The sequence below is a fragment of the Otolemur garnettii genome, unplaced genomic scaffold (assembly GCF_000181295.1).
Source record: "Otolemur garnettii isolate 467f Iridium unplaced genomic scaffold, OtoGar3 scaffold00023, whole genome shotgun sequence".
NCBI classification, from domain to species: Eukaryota; Metazoa; Chordata; class Mammalia; order Primates; family Galagidae; genus Otolemur; species Otolemur garnettii.
The window spans coordinates 16,756,289-16,776,296 of NW_003852418.1; the positions used below are offsets into that span (position 1 = coordinate 16,756,289).

At 46.8% G+C, this 20,008-nt stretch overlaps 1 protein-coding gene across 1 annotated transcript; it reads left to right on the forward strand.

The window, feature by feature from the left end:
• The first annotated feature begins 2,691 nt into the window (after positions 1–2,691).
• On the forward strand, positions 2,692–4,403 carry LOC100950708 (protein FAM209A). Its single transcript, XM_003787844.1, has 2 exons — positions 2,692–2,940; positions 4,137–4,403. Exons 1-2 carry the CDS (start codon positions 2,692–2,694, stop codon positions 4,401–4,403), a joined length of 516 nt encoding a protein of 171 aa, XP_003787892.1.
• The last annotated feature ends 15,605 nt before the right edge of the window (positions 4,404–20,008 follow it).

Genomic DNA, 20,008 nt, shown 5'->3' on the forward strand with positions numbered 1-20,008 from the left:
GGGCGCCTGTGGTCCCAGCTACTTGGGAGGCTGAGGCAAGAGACTCACTTTAGCCCAGGAGTTGGAGGTTGCTGTGAGTTGTGATGCCACGGCATTCTACCCAAGGGGACAGCTTGAGGCTCTGTCTCAAAAAAAAAATCTAGCACTTAACCATGTTTCCCTGAAAATAAGACCTATCCCCCAAAATAAGGCCTAGCAGGATTTCTAAGCATTTGTTAAATATAAGCCCTACCCTGATAATAAGACCTAGTGAAGACCATGCATTTCAGCGTGGAGAACAAGACCTAGTGTGTCTTCCAGAGAAAAAATAAATATAAGACTCTTATTTTGGGGGAAACATGGTACTTGCCTCTCCATGGGTCCTCTCTATTGATAAATGACATAGACTTTTGAACACAGTGTAGAGAAAAAGGTAATTCCCACTGTTAAATACTCGTGAATGTTTCCAAATAAAAGTCAATGCGTGACAGAAGTTCTGGGCATTGCTGTTGTTGGGGGCCATTCGTGTAACTAAGCCTGTTTGCCTCTCCCGGCATCATGACACCACAAGCACTGGTTGACTTAATACAGGCTGGGTGCGGTCATGGGCCCCTCAGTGTCACTCTGAGCAGCCAGATGGGCAGACCAAAAACAGGGATACCAAACATGCACCTCCAACCTGAGGTCACAGGGTGCCCTCCAACTCACGGTCCTGTCCAGGACCACTGCTCCCAGTGGGCAATCAGGAGCACTGGCTCGGGGGTTGGGCTCATGGGCTCAGGAATGGTGCCTGTTTCCTCCTTAGGACCTACCTCTCTGCAGCCCTGCCCAGCAGTCAGGCAGGAAGCCCCCTCTCTCCAGCCCACGCTGAGCTCTGCTCCTGGAGAGGGATTTGGGTGGCACCAGGCCCCTTTTGGTTTTCCAGAACAGTCTTCTAGAATGTCCTTGTCGCTCCCCTGAGCTCAGCATATCTGGAGGCACAAGGAGGGTGCCCAGTAGACCCTTGATGGTTTTTTTAGCAAGTTGTACTCCGTCCTTAGCAAGACAGCACTGCAGATGCCCCTGGGAACAAGTCCGTTCCTGGTGTTCCCATTAGCCAAGATTTCTTGTTTCATGTCATTTAAAAACTGATGGTTTCAGATATACGGAGTCCTAGGCTTATTCCCTGCATCGGGTTTCTTTGTCAAACAGGCTGTTTCTTCTTTCTCCGGGTCGTCACATGAGCCCAGATGTCACCCTTCCCTTTTACCCAGCCACCTCCTTATCATCCCTCAAGCTCTACCCAGGGTCTTTTCTCTGGAGAGTCTTCCTGCATAATTATTTAATAGAGAGTGGTCTCCTGGTTCTCTCTAAAGCTCTCTGTTCTTACAATTTTAATTAAAGTATGCCCTTAACCCCAGAACTGTACCCTCTGGTAAGGTCAAAGTAATAGGTGGTGATAAGGTGGTGTGAAGTGATAGGGAGGTCTGGGGATTGCAGCAAGTCCGCCAGGTGGGGACAGCTGCCACCTGGCTCCATAGGGTGAGCCCAGTGCTACCAGACCTTCCATACACACACACACACACACACACACACACACACACATATGTGTATATGTGTGGGGGAATTACCTTTATATGTGTGTGTGTATTGAGACAGAGTCTCACCCTGTTGCTCTGGGTAGAGTGCCGTGGCATCATAGCTCACAGGAACCTCAAACTCCTGGGCTTAAGTGATTCTCTTGCTTCAGCCTCCCAAGTAGCTGGGACGACAGGCACCCACCATAACGCCCAGCTATTTTTAGAGACGAGGTCTTGCTCTCGCTCAGGCTGGTCTCAAATCCTGAGCTCAAGCGATCTACCCATCTCAGCCTCCCAGATTACTAGCACTATAGGCTCAAACCACCACACCCAGCCCAGACCTTCCACATTTCTAAAGAAAGCCAGAAATCTGTAGTTTTTTTTTTTTAAAGGAAGCCAGAAATCTGTAATTTTTAAGTTTTTCCATGTTCTCTTCAACATGTAAAATATTTTTAGAAAGAATGTAGAGGGTGGTGCCTGTGGCTCAGTGGGTGGGGCGCCTGCCCCATATACGGAGGAGGGCAGGTTCAAACCCAGCCCCAGCCAAACTGCAACAAAAAAATAGCCAGGCGTTGTGGTGGGCGCCTATAGTCCCAGCTACTCAGAAGGCTGAGGCAAGAGGGTCGCCTAAGCCCAGAAGATGGAGGTTGCTGTGAGCTGTGACGCTATATCACTCTACCAAAGACAATAAAGTGAGACTCTGTCTCTAAAAAAAAAAAAAAAAAGAATGTAGGCCAAACAAAATACATTGGTAGCTCCTAGCTTGCAGCCTGTGGTTTAATATCTTTTCTACTCAGCTCTTGGCTCCGGTGGGACACACTGCACCCTCTTTCCTCTGCTCACAAGTCTAAATCAAAAAGTGAAAACATAAATAGATGATGTCCCCTCCCCGCAGAGCCACAACCTCGCCCACCCCATCCTCTCACTGCCTTGGTTGCCTGCTGGAAATGTCTCCATCTCCCTTTAAGTCCTCGTCCCAGGCTAGCACTGTGGACCTCATTATCCTGTACCCAGAAGTCATCACAATGGCAGGTGGTCTCCAGCACAGTGCCCTCTGTGACATCACCAACGGCCCAACACTAGGTGCCCGTCTCCCAGTTGCGAGGGCAAGCAAACCCACCATGAGCAATTTCCTCCCCCACCTCTGCCCACCATGCGGACGCTGAAATGGTTCTTGTTTCTGCCTCTGTGCTTCTGCTGCGGCTATGCCTTCATGTTTTCCTCCCTGAGAGATAAAGCCAAAGAGTCCCAGGGGAAAGTGCCTTGCGGGGGCCACTTTCGGATTCGGCAGAATCTACCAGAGCATGCCCAGGGCTGGCTCGGGAGTAAGTGGCTCTGGCTTTTTTTCGTCGCTATGTTGTATGTGATACTGAAGTTTCGAGGAGATGGTGAGAAGAATAAGGTAAGGATTTTTAATAAGCAAGATTTTTCTGTACAATAAACACATCACTGCAGTCTCAGAGAAACAGGTGTTTTAGTTAGTTGGGCAGGACTGTTAAATGTGATGAGTTTGAATGGAAAATACATACCTCGTGGTCCTGGGCAAAGCTGGCAAATTTGCTTTCTGATGTATCCTCAGTGAAGACTATAGTCCCCAAATCCACAGAGATTGGGACAAACAGTTGAAAATGATCTTCCGCTTATTTATTGGCTCACAATTTTTCCTGTTAAGAGAATTTTTTCAAATTGAGAACAGAGTCGAGAAATTACTTTCTGTTTTAAAGGGTCAAAATTATTCAGAGAACCAGATTCACTGTCCCTGATTTTTAAAATTGTCCTAGTGTTTGACTTATTACAAATTTTGGAACTCTATGGAAATGGCATCATTGTCCCAGCAAAATATGAGTCCTGTACTAAAGGGCTAAAGGTGAAACACAGTAACAACTAGCAGAAATGACTAAACAATTCTTTCAGGTCAAAGGGGAAAGGGAGAGAAATACTACAATGTGTTCTCTCTTAGACCCAACACTTTGTGGTAAGCTGCCCAAACTGACTAGAGCAGGGCTTGGCAAACTTTCCCTGCAAAGCCAGATAGTAAACATTTTCAGCCTTGTGAGCCATGCAGTCTTTGTTGCAACTGCTTAACTCAGCTGTTGTAGGATGAAAGCAGCCATAGCAGCACAGGAACCAGCATGGTTGTGTTCCAATAAAGCTTTATTTACAATAACAAGTGGTGGGCCAGATTTGGCCTTAGTTTGCCAATGCCTGGACTAGAGCAATGTAGAAACATCTTCTCTTAGATGAGCCCAGCTCTCTTGGAACTGTGTCAAACACAGCAGTCAGGCTTGGCGCCTATAGCTCAAGTGGCTAAGGTGCCAGCCACATACACCAGAACTGGAGGGTTCAAATCCAGCCCAGGCCTGCCATACAACGACAACTACAACCAAAAAATCGCCAGGTGTTGTGGCAGGCACCTGTAGTCCCAGCTGCTTGAGAAGCTAAGGCAAGAGAATTGTTTAAGCCCAGAAGTTGGAGATTGCTGTGCACCGTGATGCCATAGTCCTCTACCCAGTGTGACAGCTTGAGGCTCTGTCTCAAAAAAAAAAACAAAACCCAGCAGTCAACGGTATTATTCACCTTGAATATCTTTCTTGACAGGAGCCGAGTCTTCCTCCTGGCCTTCGAGGCTGTTCATTACGCTCTCCACTAAAGAAAAATCAAAATGCTTCTCCCAACAAAGACTACGCCTTCAATACCTTAACCCAGCTCGAGATGGACCTTGTGAAATTCGTGTCCAAGGTGCGGAATCTTAAAGTCGCTATGGCAACTGGCGGTAACCTCAGGCTTCAAAGCGCAGAGGTACCTGCAGATCCACAAAATAATATTACAATATATGAGATATGGGGAGAAGAAGACTCTGAGTGAATGAATTTGTGTCAAAGTAGGAGAGTGAAAAGTTTGAGTGTTGACAAACAGTATGCAAACTTAATAAAACTATTCTGAAGAAAGAATTCCTGCACTTGAGACCCTTATTTTTTTTTTTTTTTAACTAGAAGGAAAAGATGAACATGAGGCCAGTCCCCATAGCAGTTGTGGTTTCTTTTTGCCTTTCCCAGTTCCTCTGGAGCTGCGGGTGGTGAGCAGTGTGTGGAAAGCTACACAGAGGGACACGATGACATTCGTGGCCTTGGTGCGATGGCCCCCATAGGATGATGTGGCTACATTAATTTGGGAAAGATACTCATATCACTTTCATAGAAAGCCCTGGTTTTTTGTTTGTTTGTTTGTTTTTGGTGGCATCTATTTGTGCAAAATAAGGGACCAATTTTTATCTTTATGTGTTACATTACAAAGGACAATTTCATAGGTTTGTAAAATGATTCGATTAGGAGGGATATATTCTAGAATCATTTGATTTTCTTACCACTAGAAAAGTCATTTCTTGGCTTGGTGCCTATGGCTCAAGCAGCTAAGGCGCCAGCCACATACACCTGAGCTGGTGGGTTCAAATCCAGCCGGGACTGCCAAACAACAATGATGGCTGCAACCCAAAAATAGCCAGGTGTTGTGGTGGGTGCCTATAGTCTCAGCTACTTGGGAGGCAGAGGCAGGAGAATCGCTTGAGCCCAGGAGTTGGAGGTTGCTGTGAGCTATGATGGCATAGCATTCAACCCACAGTGACAGCTTGAGGCTCTGTCTCAAAAAAAAAAAAAAAAGTCATTTATTTCATTCTATCATATAGATTTCACGTGCTGACTTTATCTTCTAGAAAAGTAATAGTTACAAAAAAAAAAAATCCTGGCAGTTACATATGTCTATAGTTGGATTAAGAAAAAGAGAAACTAGACCACAAGAGGTGGCTCACACGTGTAATCCCAGCACTCTGGGAGGCCGAGGCCAGTGGAATGCTTGAGCTCACGAGTTCCAGACCAGCCTGAGCAAAAACGTAAGACCCTGTCTCTACTAAAAATAGAAAAACTGAGGCAAGAGGATTGCTTGAGCTTGAGTTGGAGGTTGCTGTGAGCTATGACACCACGGCACCCTACCCAGGGTGACAAGCTTGAGACCCTGTCTCAAAAAAAAAAAAAAAAAAAAGAAGACAATTTCTGCTTTCAGTGACATTGAAGTTTTGGCCTCAGATGAACTAACCAGGGGCTCCTAAATCAGTTGATACATAGTTTATAATATTTATTAAAAATACAGATGTTGGCTCGGCGCCTGTGGCTCAAGCGGCTAAGGCACCAGCCACGTACACCTAAGGTGGCGGGTTCCAATCCCCAGCCCGGGCCCGCCAAACAACAATGATGGCTGCAACCAAAAAATGGCCAGGCGTTGTGGCGGGCGCCTGTGGTCCCAGCTACTTGGGAGGCTGAGGCAGGAGACTCGCTTGAGCCCAGGAGTTGGAGGTTGCTGTGAGCGTGATGCCATGGCACTCTGCCCAGGGGGATAGCTTGAGGCTCTGTCTCAAAAAAAAAAAAAAAAAATACAGATGTTTTGGCTTGGTAGTATGGCTGATGGAATTCAAACTTACTTACCCCCTGGACCCATCTTCCCTCAACTAGACAGATCTGATGGTTTTATATATATATTTATTTAAGACAGAGTCTCACTCTGTTGTCCAGGCTAGAGTGCTGTAGTATCAGATGCTCATGGCTCAGCATGGGATTATAGGGATTATAGGCGTGAGCCTGGGTTCATAGACGTGCTTATACAGGCCCCCAAAGGGGATTTCACTGTGGGAAACCCCAGAAATCCCCTTATCTTCACTTCAAACTTGTGTGTTCCTGACAGAGACGTCCTGCCTCTCTACAGCCTCCTTTCCCAGCCACAGGAAGCTCCTTCCCCCTGTTAGAGCAAAGTCTCCAGGACCTGCTCTGCCCGGGGGAGTTTCTCCACGGGTAGGAGACAGACCTCAGAGAGAAGTGACAGGGCTCTTCTTCTCTTGTCAAGGTTAAAAAAAAGCCTCAGAGAATTTACTTTTTGTCTGAACTCTCACTTTTCAGTATGAGAAAAACGGAAGGAGCAGAGATGACTCCCTTTCACCTTCTGTGGTCTTTCTGTTTTCAAGCAAACCAGAGCAGGAGAGCTATTTTCATAGCCCACTCTGCAGTCTAGATAAGCAATAATAATAATTTTAAAAATTCATTTAAGTCTATGCATTCAACATGTGGAAGCTTTTAGATCGTCTCCATTTATCTATAAATACTTAGACCAGTGGTGCCCTACCCACTGCCTGTATTTGTACAGTCTGTGAGCTGGGTTTTTTGTTATTTGTTTGTATTTGAGACAGATTCTCACTATGTTGCCCTCGGTAGAGTGCCATGGCATCACAGCTCCCAGCAATCTCAAACTCTTGGGCTTAAAAGATTCTCTTGCCTCAGCCTCCCAAGTAGGTGGACTACAGGCACCTGCCACAACACCCAGCTATTTTTTTTGTTGTAATTGTCACTGTTGTTTAGCTGGCCTGAGCTGGGTTTGAACCCACCAGCCTCGGTGTATATGGTCAGTGCCCTACCCACTGAGTACCAATGCCACTCTGTTTATTTGAGACAGTCTCCCTCTGTCACCTTGGGTAGAGTGCCATGGCAGCATAGCTCACAGCAACCTCAAAGTCTTGGGCTCAAGTGATCCTCTTGCTCTGTCTCCCGAGTAGCTGTGCCTATAGGCACCTGCCACAATGCCCAGCTGGTTTTTCTATTTTTAGTAGAGATGGAGTCTTGCTCTTGCTCAGGGTGATCTTGAACTCCTAAGCTCCAACAAATCTACCTGCCTGGGCCTACCAGAGTGCTAAGATTACAAGTATGAGGCACCAGGCCTGGTGGTCTATGAACTGTTAGTGCTTTTTACATTTTTTAATGGTTAAAGATCAAGCTGGGTGTGATGGTGGCACCTGTAGTCTCAGCTACTTGGGAGGCTGAGGCAGGAGGATCACTTGAGCCCAGGAGTTCTAGTTCACCCTGGACAACTTAGCAAGACTTTGCCACTCAAAAAAAATCAAAAGTGGTGGGTGGTACCTGTGGCTCAAAGGAGTAGGGCGCCAGCCACATGGGCCAGAGGTGGTGGGTTCAAACCCAGCCCCGGCCAAAAACTGCAAAAAAAAAAAAAAAAATCAAAAGTTATTTCATGAATGAGAATGACATAAAATTCAAACTTCAGCATGCATAAATTTTAATTGAAACACAGCCCCGTCCATTAACTTACCTATTATCTATGGTTGCTTTCAACAAAAAGCAAAGCTGGCTAAATAGCAACAGAACTTGAGATGACCCACAGAGCTGAAAATATTTACTAACTAGCCTTTTACAGGAAAAGTTTGCCAACCCCTAGTTTATGCTAATCTTATTTACATGCTAACAGCCAGGCAAAGTGTTCATTAGCTACAGTGGTATTCAACTGTGATCTTCCCAAACATACCATATTTCTGGGATAGACAAAAATGTAACTTGTATAGCTCTTACTCTTCTGTATAGTTCTGAAAGGATGGGGATTCCAGAAAAGGGCAAAATGCCAAAACTCTTTGCAGCAAGTTGACCAATATATAAATTAGAACAACATCTGCCGTTAATTTGGATTTACCAGTTCGAAAATAGTAAACAATGCTTTGCAGACCAGATTTGCCTAGAAAATAACATTTCCTCAACCTAGTCAATTCCATCCATGATTTTCACGCTAAAATACTTTAGATGTCAGCTTACAAGCGATTTCTTAAAGTTACTCAGCTCTGCTATACAGCATAAATTCAAATTTTAATGTTGCTACACTCTGTGGTTTAAAATGGACATTAATGGGCAAATAATAACTCCAGGAGCACTGTAGTTACCTAAAGCCCAGGTATCGATCAGAGCCTGCTCGCTGAGGCTGTTGGCAGAATTCAGCTCTTGGCAGCTCATGCCAGATCACGTCTTCAAAGCCAGAAAGATGCCAGAGTGAGTCTGCTAGGGTCTCACAACATGACGTCATCACAGGAGTGACACCCACCAGCTCTGCCACGTTGTTCCAGTTAGAAAAAAGTCATTTCAAGAGTGTGAGTACCGGCTTGGTGCCTGTGGCTCAAGCAGCTAAGGCGCCAGCCACATACACCTAAGGTGGTGGGTTTGAATCCACCCTGACCCGCCAAACAACAATGACGGCTGCAACCAAAAAAATAGCCAGGTGTTGTGGCGGGCGCCTGTGGTCCCAGCTACCTGGGAGGCTGAGGCAGGAGACTTGCTTGAGCCCAGGAGTTGGAGGTTGCTGTGAGCTGTGATGGCACAGCACTCTACCAGGGGGACAGTTTGAGGCTCTGTCTAAAAAAAAAAAAAAGAGTGTGAGTACCAGGGATGAGACCCAGTTGCAGAGAGAGGCTGCTCCCGGTGATAATAGGAACAAAAATAAGAGCAGAAGACAATTGACGTGGCACCTTGGTAGGGTCATCTGCAGGCCTTGTTCACATGTGTGCCAAGTTCTATGTTATTTATTTATTTATTGAGACTTAGCCTCACTATGTCGCCCTAGGTAGAGTGCCATGGTGTCATGGCTCATAGCAACCTCCAACTCCTGGGTTCAAGCGATCCTCTTACCTCAGCCTCCCGAGTAGCTGGGACTGCAGGTGCCCACCACAATGCCCAGCTAGTTTTTCTATTTTTAGTAGAGATGGGGTCTTGCTCTTGAGGCTGGCCTCAAACTCCTAAGCTCAAGCAGTCCACCCTCCTCGGCCTCCCAGAGTGCTAGGATTACAGGCGTGAGCCACCGCGCCCGGCCAGCTCTGTGTTATTTTATCCGCTATGTAGCTTCATGTCACCACCACCACAATCAAGATACAGAAGGGTCCCATCGCCACAGAGATCTTGCTTGTGGCTGCTTCATAGTCACACCCACCGCCTCCCCCAACGATCCCTAACCACAAATCTGCTCTCTGTCTCTGCAATTTCACTGTTTGGAGAATGTCATGTAAGTGGAATCATGCACTAGGAAACATTTTCAGGCTGCCTTTTTTCACTCACCATAATATTCTAGAGAGCCATACCGGTTGTCTCCTGCACCGAGAGTTCATGCCTTTCTGTTTCTGAATACCACATACCCAGTTTGGGGGGATCGTCAAAACTTTTTAATTTTTATTGTATGTATTCATTTGAGACAGGTTCTCTCTCTGTTGCCTGGGATAGAATGCGGCGGCATGATCGTAGCTCACTGTCACCTCACCGCAACCTCATCCTCCTGGGCTCAGGTGATTCTCCCGCCTCGGCTTCCTGAATAGCTGGGATTACTGACCCAACACCACCACACCCAGCCAATGTTCATATACTTTTGTAAAGATGGGGCTTCCTTCTTGCTCAGGCTGGTCTCAAACTCCCGACCCTGAGCAGTCCTCCCATCTCGGCCTCTCAGAGTGCTAGGATTACAAGCGTGAGTTATCACACCCAGCCTCACGTACCCAGTTTATTAACTATTCACCTGTTGGGGGACATTATTTCCAAGTGTTGACTATTACAGACAAAGCTGCTATGGAGACTCTTATGTGGGCTTTTGTGTGAACACACGTTCTCATGACCTTGGGATAAATGGGTCATTGTGGTTAAGTGTGTTTTGGCCCACAGTAATTTTTCTTTTTTCTTTTTTTTTTGAGACAGAGCCTCAAGCTGTCCCCCTGGGCAGAGTGCCGTGGCATTACAGCTCACAGCAACCTCCAACTCCTGGGCTCAAGCGAGTCTCCTGCCTCCACCTCCCAAGTAGCTGGGACCACAGGCGCCCGCCACAACGCCCGGCTATTTTTTGGTTGCAGCCATTGTTGTTTGGCGGGTCCGGGCTGGGGATTCAAACCCGCCACCTTAGGTGTACGTGGCTGGCGCCTTAGCGGTTGAGCTATAGGCGCCGAGCCAGTAATTTTTCTGAAATTTGAACTAGTGGCCAACATTTTACAATAAGATTTCCCATTACATTCTAGTATGTTCTAGTGAAGGAGATAGACAGGAAACAAATAAGTGCTCATAATATGCAAATAATTTTAGCTAGAATTGGTCACTCCTGGATTTAAACCCTCTGTGGTTTCCACCATGTCCTGGTAACATCCAAACCTGCCTTCCTGGCCTGCAGGGTCCCTTGGGTTTTGGTCCCCTCCCGATGCAGCAGGCCAAGCCCATTTCTGCCTCAGGACCTTTGCACATGGCCTTTCTCTGGGTGTTTCCTCCAGATGCCACACTGCTGGCTGCTGTGCCTGTCACTCTCATCTCTGTTCAGTGGTCACTCCTCAGAGAGGCCCTCCCTGCCCACCCTCTTGCCTCTCCTATCACATTATCCTGCTTTATTTTCTTTGTAGCACCCATCACATAGGACATTACGCTCTTTATTAACCTGTTCTTCATCCTCTTTCCTGCAGACAGGGGCTAAGACATTGTGATTCATAGTAAGAAGTGAATATCTGGTCTTCGTTCCCCCATTTCCCAGCACATGACTCCCAAAACTCCTGGAATCTCCAAAGATTCCGTGGGCTGGTGGGGGAGGGGGCTGGACAGCCTCAGGATGGGGAATCGACCCTGTGATTAGTTCCATCCCTGGCCTCTGAGGAGGGAAGAGTGGGCAAAGGTTGAGCTGATCATCAGTGAGCAAGGACAGCATACTGTAGTTTTTTTTTTTTTTTTTAACTTTACTTTTTTTCACTTACCGGCTGATGGAGGTCTCCCTCATTCTTTTTTCCACATGCAATCATGCTGTCAGGTGTGAACATTCAGGTAGTTTCCAGTAGTTTGAAGTCCCTAATACTGGTATGATGCGTTTTTGTGCACAAGTATTTTTGTATTCTCCGAGCTTTATCTCTAAGGGTTGATTCCCAGAAGAGGGGCTGCTGAGTAGAAAGGCACGTGCATATGTAGCTTTGTTGTGTGTTGCCAAATTTCCTTCTAGAAGGGTCGTGCCAGTTTGCATCCTCACAACGGATGCCAGTACAGGTGTTTGAACGAACGTGTGCACGGACGGCTGGGTAGTGTGCAACGTCCGGATTAAACCCCGTGTGTGTGCGGCTTGCAGTTACCAGCACATAGCACTAGGTGGCAGACAAGGCCCACCACAGAGAACAGCGGGCACACGTTTTCCGGATTTTGCTTCAGGGACAAAAAGATAATTGTGTAAATTGAAGTAATAGTAGTTCGTCAGGTTTTTATGACTAATAACACAACAGGTAGCATCTGTAATACTAGTAGTAATAGTAATAATATTAACAACTAGCATTACTGTCAAGAGTTTGCTGGCGGCGCCTGCGCTCAGTGGGTAGGGCACTGGCCCCATACACAGAGGCTGTGGCTTAGAACCCGCCCACGGCCAGCTAAACAACAATGACAACTGCAGAAAAAAGAAAAAATAGCAGGCACCTGTAGTCCCAGCTACTTGGGAGGCTGAGACAAGAAAATCGCTTAAGCCCAGGAGTTTGAGGTTTCTGTGAGCTGGGATGTCACAGCAGTCTTAAGGGTGACAGCTTGAGACTCTGTCTCAAAAAAAAAAAGTTTGCACCCTAAGGAGAGACAGTAAACAAATACTTAATGTCAGGTGGAGGTGGGTGTGGGTGCTGGAGGAAGATAAAGCAAGAAAGAATTGTGTGTGTGTGTGGTGAGTGGGGTGCTGAGTTCACAGCCTTAAACAGTGTCAGGGGCAGGTCTCTAAGAAGTAGCTGACTGAGGGAGGAAGCCTTGAGGGAGTCTGGGAGAAGAGTGTGGAAGGCAGGAAGAACAGGGTGTGCAAAGGCCCTGAGGCAGGAGTAGCCTGGCCTGACTGAGGAGCCAGTGCCCAGGAGAAGGTGAGGGAGAGAGAGGCGGACCTGGGCAGGGGTCCAATATTTGTGCAATGAGAACCATGAGCCTACCAGTCAAAGAAGGTGTGGGGGGCATCAGGCTGGTCCGGAGGCTGAGGAGGAGACACAGGGAGGATCTGGCAACTGCTCCCTGCTTCCTAAACGTTAGTCACTGCCTTTGCAGAAACCTTAGGAATTTTGCCATCTCTCCTGAGAACTCTGGGAAATTCCTGTTCCGGGAAGATAAGACGATAAATCAATTAAACATGTAACGCTTCAAGCCCAACTGCCTGCCAGTGAAGACTCACATCCAGCCCTGCCCTGGCCAGGCCCCCATTCCAGAGCCACTAGGTCACGAACTCTGCCCAGTCCCCACCGGCCCCTACCCAACGCTTTGCAAGCCCACCATAATGTCACCCAACTTGGACCTAAATCAGTGAATGTCCTGCCTCCCTCCTCCCTCCAGAGACTGAAGACTGTCAGTGTGGTTCCTCCCTGGCTGAAGCACGTCCAGAAAACGTGGCTTTGGTTGATCAGCCAACATCCTGGTGATCTTTTGGCGAGAGGAGGGTCATTCCTGACAACCGCCTGTACAATTACATACCTAGTATGTTTCCTTAAATCAACTTATCTGATAAAAAAAAAAAATGTTGGTGAGGCTGGGAGTGGTGGCTCGTGCCTATAATCCTAGGACTCAGGGAGGCTGAGGCAGGTGGATTGCTTGAGCTCACAGGTTCGAGACCAGCCTGAACCAAAGCAAGATCTCATCTTTAAAAATAGCTGAGTGTTGTGGCCTGTAGTCCTAGCTACTTGCGAGGATGAGGCAAGAGAATCACTTGAGCCCAAGAGTTTGAGATTACTGTGAGCTATGACGCCATAGCACTGTACCAGGGGCAACAAAGTGAGGCTCTGTTTAAAAAAAAAAAAAAAGAAAGAAAGAAAAGGAAATATTGGCGAATTTGCTTTGAATGAAAATTATATTACTGCCATTTATAGAAAGTAAGAGGCTTGGCACCTGTAGCACAGTGATTACAGCTGGCTAGCGGGTTTGAACCCAGCCTGGGCCTGCCAAACAACAAAGTCAAATACAATAAAAGAAGAAATAGCTGAGTATTGTGGCAGGTGCCTGTAGTCCCAGCTACTCGGGAGGCTGAGGTAAGAGATCGCTTAAGCCCAGGAGTTTGAGGTTGCTGTGAGCTGTGGCACTACAGCACTCTACCGAGGACAACATAGTGAGACTCTGTCTAAAAAAAAAAGAAAAAAAAGAATCAATGGAAATTAGCATTAAGATAAAAATAAATCTTTAACTATTAAACTTCTTAAAAGTTTGCATCCCACCGATGCATTAAAACAATGATTGAGGCCAGGTGGGGTGGCTCACACCTGTAATCTCAGCACTGTGGGAGGCCAAGGTGGGTGGATTGCCTAAACTCAGGGGTTTGAGACCAACCTGAGCAAGAGTGAGACCCCATCTCTACAGATAATAAAAAAATTAGCAGGTGCAGTAGTGCCAGCTACTCAGGAGTCTGAAGCAAGGAGATTGCCTGAGCCCAAGAGTTTGAGGTTGCTATGAGCTATGACACCACTCTACCCAGGGTGACAGAGTGAGACTCTGTCTAAAAATAAATGATTTAGAAGAATGGTAAGAGCTGATGTGAGGAAGGCAGGGAGAGATGGAAGCAGCTATCCCGGGCTGGAGCCTGCTGTGTCTCCTTCTGGCTGTTTTAATTCTTACTCATCCTCCAGGCCCTAAGGGTATGTCGCCTGATGTCGCCTGTACTTTAGGAAGTTCTGCAAAACCATCAGCTCCCAACATGCACCTGAGCTGTATCAAGCAGCCTCTGTATCTGCTGGGACGCTCTGGACGGCAAGTACCAGACAACCCAGAAAATTAGCATTTAAGTCGTACAATGATAAACTGGGGGTAGGATGTCTCCAGGGCCGAATAATTCAGTGGTTTGGCCGCAGATTCTTCCCTCCACTGTCCTCAACCTGGATCCCCCTATGGCCACCGGGCAGCTGATGAGCAGAGACCTCCCCTCTGGAACCGTTTTGGGTCTGAAGCGTGGAAGGGGTCTCCCCCTGATGACTGTCTCTGTTTATTTTTAAATGATTATTCTGGTTAGACTTTGTGTGTCTTTTAGAATCTATTTGGAGATCTTTATTCATGCCCAGGTTTTCAAGCATCTTAGCAATCGCCTCGCTCATTGCTGTACTAGCAGAAGTCCATCTACTGTGGCAACCTGTGTGTGCACAGTGGGGGGGGCGGACACACTGTGCTCCAGGCAGCCGCACAGAAGGAGCCTCTGGGCCTGTGAAGAAAAGTGAGGACAAAGAAAAAGACCAGAGAAAAAGGAAGAGTCCTCTGTATTTTAATATGGAACAAGGTCCAGGATATATTATCAAGTGAAAGAAGCCCAGGGCGGATGAGTATATGCAGTATACACTGTGTGTTCAAAAGAAGGAACATAAAGAAGTGCAGGGTGATATGTGTGTGTGTGTGTGTGTGTGTGTACTTTATTATTTTAAATTGCATGCGAACTTTATGGACACCCTGTATATATACTATTTTGTAGATGTATAAAATATCACTGGAAGTGGAGAGAAAATGGACAACGAGGTCAGAGAAAAACTTTTTTCTTTCTTTCTTTTTTTTTTTTTGCAGTTTTTGGCCGGGGCTGGGTTTGAACCCGCTACCTCTGGCATATGGGGCCAGCGCCCTACTCCTTTGAGCCACAGGCACCTCCCCCTTTTCCTTTTTTTTTTTTGGTCTGGAAACAGTCTCACTCTTTGCCCAGGCTAGAGTGTGATGGTGTCAGCTCACAGCAACCTTAAACTCCTAGGCTCAAGTGATCCTCCCACCTCAGCCTCCCGAGTAGCTGGGACTATAGACACCTGCCACAACACCTGGCTAATTTTACTGTTTTCAACAGAGACTGGATCTTGCTCTTGCTCAGGCTGGTCTCAAACTGCTAAGCTCAAGTGATCCTCCCCTTTGGCCTCCCAGAGTGCCAGGATTATAGGCATGAGCCACCCTGAGCCTGGCAGACTTTTCTTTTATGAAATAGGATCTTGCACTGTTGTCCAGCCTATAGTGCAGTAACATGACCATAGCTCACAGCAACTTCCAACTCCTGGGTTGAAGCAATCCTCTGCTTCAGCCTCTCGAGTAGCTGGGATCATAGGCATACACGAATATGCCTGCTTAATTTTTTTATTTTTTGTAAAGACAGGTCTGGATATGTTGCTCAAGTTGGTCTCAAACTCCTGGCCTCAAGCAACCTTCCTGCCTTGGCCTCCCCAAGTGCTGGCATTACAGGTGCAAACCACTATGCCCAGCCGAAGAGAAAGGCTTTGACTTTTTAAGCACAAAACTGTGTTACCTACCACACTGTAAAGTTATATATTAACTTGTAGATTTCTGTGTGGGAAAAAATAATATACGTATATACAAGTAAACAAGGACAGGTCTCTCTCGCCTTTTCTCCTTCATGATAGGGACCCACTTCCAGCTCTCTTTGGAAGTGCTCTAAACGTTCTCTTTGCTTTTCCTAAATAAAATCTCTTTGTTACTCTGAGAAAAGAAAAAAAGTGAGCACAAATAAAAATTTTAAATGGAAAAAAAAAAACCCACGACACAATAACACAACAGTCTTTCCTTTGAAATTCAGTGGTAAAGTACCTCTAATCTCTGACCAGGTCAGGTCACTTTCCCAATTACTGTCAAGCGACTTAGACAAACACAGACTCAATATCCTTACCCTAAGCTAGGCATCCTGGATTACATGTGGGCCAGCATGTAAGGAAACTCAGGGTTCGGCACCTGTGGCTCAAGTGGCTAAGGAGCCAGCCACATACACCTAAGGTGGTGGGTTCAAATCCAGCCCAGGCCTGCCAAACAACAATGATGGCTGCAACCAAAAAATAGCCTGGCACTGTGGCAGGCGCCTGTGGTCCCAGCTACTTGGGAGGCTGAGGCAGGAGACTCGCTTGAGCCCAGGAGTTGGAGGTTGCTGTGAGCTGTGATGCCACAGCACTCTACCCAGGGGGACAGCTTGAGGCTCTGTCTCAAAAAAAAAGTAAACTCAGAGCTTTGGTATCAAAGATTACCAACAAGAGAAGTTGCTGGGGTGGCCCATGGTGTCCCCCCAACATGAGCTCCTGCAGCCCCCCCATCCCACACTGATGATAATGACTCAAGAAATATGACTCCCATTTGAACATCAGCTTGTGAGGGCAGAGATTCCATCTTGATGTATTTGCCACTGTTCTGTGCCCATGAGGGGTCTGGCAGAAGTGGACACTCAGTATTTGGCTGAATAAATGGATTAAAAATGTTTTCAGACTCTCTGGTCTCCTGCTCTTGGTCTACTGCCATCGCGCCCTAACCAGCCCAAGCTCTCCCTGCCCTGCCCTTGGTCTCTCAAGCCATCCTGGGCATCTCTGGAAAACAAACTTTCTTAAAGGGTGGACTTTGTTTCAAGTCATGTTCAGCATTGTAAGAACAAAGTTTAAGGACCAAGGGATATGAGGTCGCCGATTAAGTTCTCAAACTCACCCTAGAAAAACTACTATGTCCCTCATTGCTGAAAATCACTATGATCGCCTCAAAGACCCCCTCTTGGGAAGCTGTGCACCGATGCCAGCACCCAGTTCACCCTTCAAAGTGCTTTCTCCAGGATGAGTTTGCAAACTTAATTGTCAGACCTTGTATAGGACTGCTCTGATGGCCATGTCAGAAAGAGAACCATAATTGCTTTGAAGGGTGTACTTCCTGGGGAGGACTTCAAAGGTGACCATAGTGATGGTCCGCAATGAGGTATGGAGCACTTTTTCTAGAAGGAGTTTGAAAACGTGATTGTCCTAGTGGATTTTGTCAAAATAATGTCTTAAAGACTTTCTTCCCTCTGAAAAATGAGGATGGTTGTAGTACATGTATTTCAATCTGATGAGAGTTTCAACACATGAGGATGAAATAAGCAGAACTTGGAAGTTTAAAGACAATACAACATATCTTTTTAAATGTCATACTACGGCATCGTTTGAGGCTCTCCAAACAGGCACGGTGGCTCATGCCTATAATCTTAGCACTTTGGGAGGGCAAGGCGTGTGGATCGTTGGAGCTCAGGAGTTCTAGACTAGCCTGAGCAAGAGCGAGACCCCACCTCTACCAAAAATAGAAAAACTAGCCAAGCGTTGTAGCGGTCACCTGTAATCCCAATCTGTTCAGCCTAAGACTTTGAGGTTGTTGTGAGCCAGGCTGACATCAGGGCACTCTACTCAGGGAAACAGAATGAGACTCTATATCAAATTAAAAAAAAAAAAAAAAGGCTCTCCAAGCAAGCATTCTTTAGTTTTGGAAGGAAATCTGCCTGTTTGACTTTGCTGTTTACTTTTTGCTGACCACTCAGGCACTGTGAAGGTCCTCGCTCCTTTGCAGATTTCTGTCTGATGGAAATGCAGCTACAAGGGTTACAGTTTAATTACCCCAAGGACTTTAACTTCATGTATCTTATTGTAACATTCTTTGTTTTTGTTGTTGTTGAAAGCCTCTTCTGATGACCATAGAAACCCTAGTTTAGTCAACTTTTTTTTTTTTTTAGAGATGATGTCTGGCTCTGTTGTCTAGGCCAAAGGGCAGCGGCTGTTCACAAGCACAATCGTAGCCACTAGAGCCCTGAACTCCTGGGCTCACGTTCCTCTGAGAAGCTCACGTTCCTCTGGGAGGTGGGCGCCACCCTGCCCAGCTCTGCCCCTGTTTCTGCAGTCGGCTTCACCGTTTCACTGGTCCCACTCCCTAACTGATGGGTTGAACAACGTCTTCGACATATTCTTGTTTTGTATCTGTGTGCAAGTCGTGTTTTTCACTTTTTATTATTTCTTTTTATTTATTGCCCAGAAGACTCAGGCACAAGTAACCTTGGATATGAGTTTCCATATTTTCTTTTCTTTTCTTTTCTTTTTTATTAAATCATAGCTGTGTACATTAATGCAATCACAGGGTACAGTGTGGTGTTTTCATATACAATTTGAAATACTCTCATCAAACTGGTTAACGTAGCCTTCATGTCAGAGCTTCCATATTTTTAATGTTTAAACAATTACTCTTTGTGGCAAGGCGCAGTGGCTCACACCGGTAACCCCAGCACTCAGGGAGGCTGAGGCAGGAAGACGGATTGAACTCAGGAGTTTGAGATTCCAGTGAGCTACAGTGATGCTGCTGTACTACACCTGGGGTGATAGAGCCACACTCTGTCCTCCTCCCTCAAAAAATTACATTTGGGGGCGCCCGAAGTTCAGTGATTAGGGCACCAGCCATGTGCACCAGGGTTGGTGGGTTTGAACCCACCTCAGGCCTGTTAAACCAAAAAACAAACAAACAAAAAATTAGACTTTGAAAACTGAGTTCATTCAATGCTCTTAGCACAGAGTAAATGCTCAGTACATTGTAGCAGGAGGACAGAAACTGTGTGACCTGGACAGTGGGCAGGGCACTGGGTCCCCACCCCTTGTGTCCAGCCTGGTCTTAGCCCATCTGCCTTGCCAGACATTTAATCCCCTAATATTGACTGACTCCTGTGGGCCATGCAGTTTCTCAGCACTGGAAATGCAGAGGTAATGGAATCCCATCAGGTGTCCTCCTAGAGGCTGTCAGACTATTGAGGGGACAGAAAATGGCAATAAACATACACTTCACTACCGCATGTCAGGAGGGGGAGTGCTAGGAAGAAAAATCCCCCAGGAATCGGGGCCTCTTGAGCTTCCTGGCCAGGGAAGACCTTTCAGAAGACACTTTGGTGTGGTGGTGGGCAGTGCCAGCTCCTCGGGAGGCTGAGGCAGGAGGATGGCTTCAGCCCAGGAGTTTGAGGTTACTGTGAGTTATGACACCACGGCACTCTATGGAGGGTGACAAAGTGAGACTCTGCCTCAAAAAACAAACAAACAACAAACCAGAGGGTACGTTGGAACAGAGACCATGGTGAGGAGCGAGCTAGGAGGAGGGACCCTCCAGGCAGGCGGGAAAGCAAGGCCCAAGGTCCCGGGCTCTCCTAGCACCTGCTCCTTCTCAGGGCCAACTCTGCCCTTCAGCACAGTCATGTCCACTGCAGCTGTATCTCTGTGTGACTCTCCTCATTAGGGGAGAAGCTCCATGAGGGCAGAATCCACCACCCCTGGGCTGTGCTGCCAAGCCCAGGCAATGCCTGGCTCACAGGGACTCCTCAACATTAACCAGAGTCTCATATATATGTTTTTTTTTTCTTTCTTTCTTTCTTTTTTTTTTTTTTTTGAGAGAGAGTCTCACTCTGTCGCCCTCAGTAGAGTGCTGTGACATCATAGGTCACAGCAACCTGAAACTCCTGGGCTTATGCAATTTTCTTGCCTCAGCCTCCTGAGTAGCTGGGACTACAGCGCCCAGCACAATGCTCAGCTATTTTTTGTTGCAGTTGTCATTGCTGTTTTTCTTTTTTTAGGTGGCCTGGACTGGGTTCAAACCTGCCAGTCTCAGTGTATGTGGCTGGTGCTGTAACCACTATACTACAGGTGCTGAGCCTCCTATATATTTTTTTTTAATTTAAATATGAGGCTCGGCACCTGTGGCTCAAGTGGCTAAGGCGCCAGTCACATACACCCAAGGTGGCGGGTTTGAATCCAGCCCAGCCCACCAAACAACAATGATAGCTGCAACCAAAAAATAGCCGGGCGTTGTGGCAGGTGCCTGTAGTCCCAGCTACTTGGGAGGCTGAGGTAGGAGACTCGCTTGAGCCCAGGA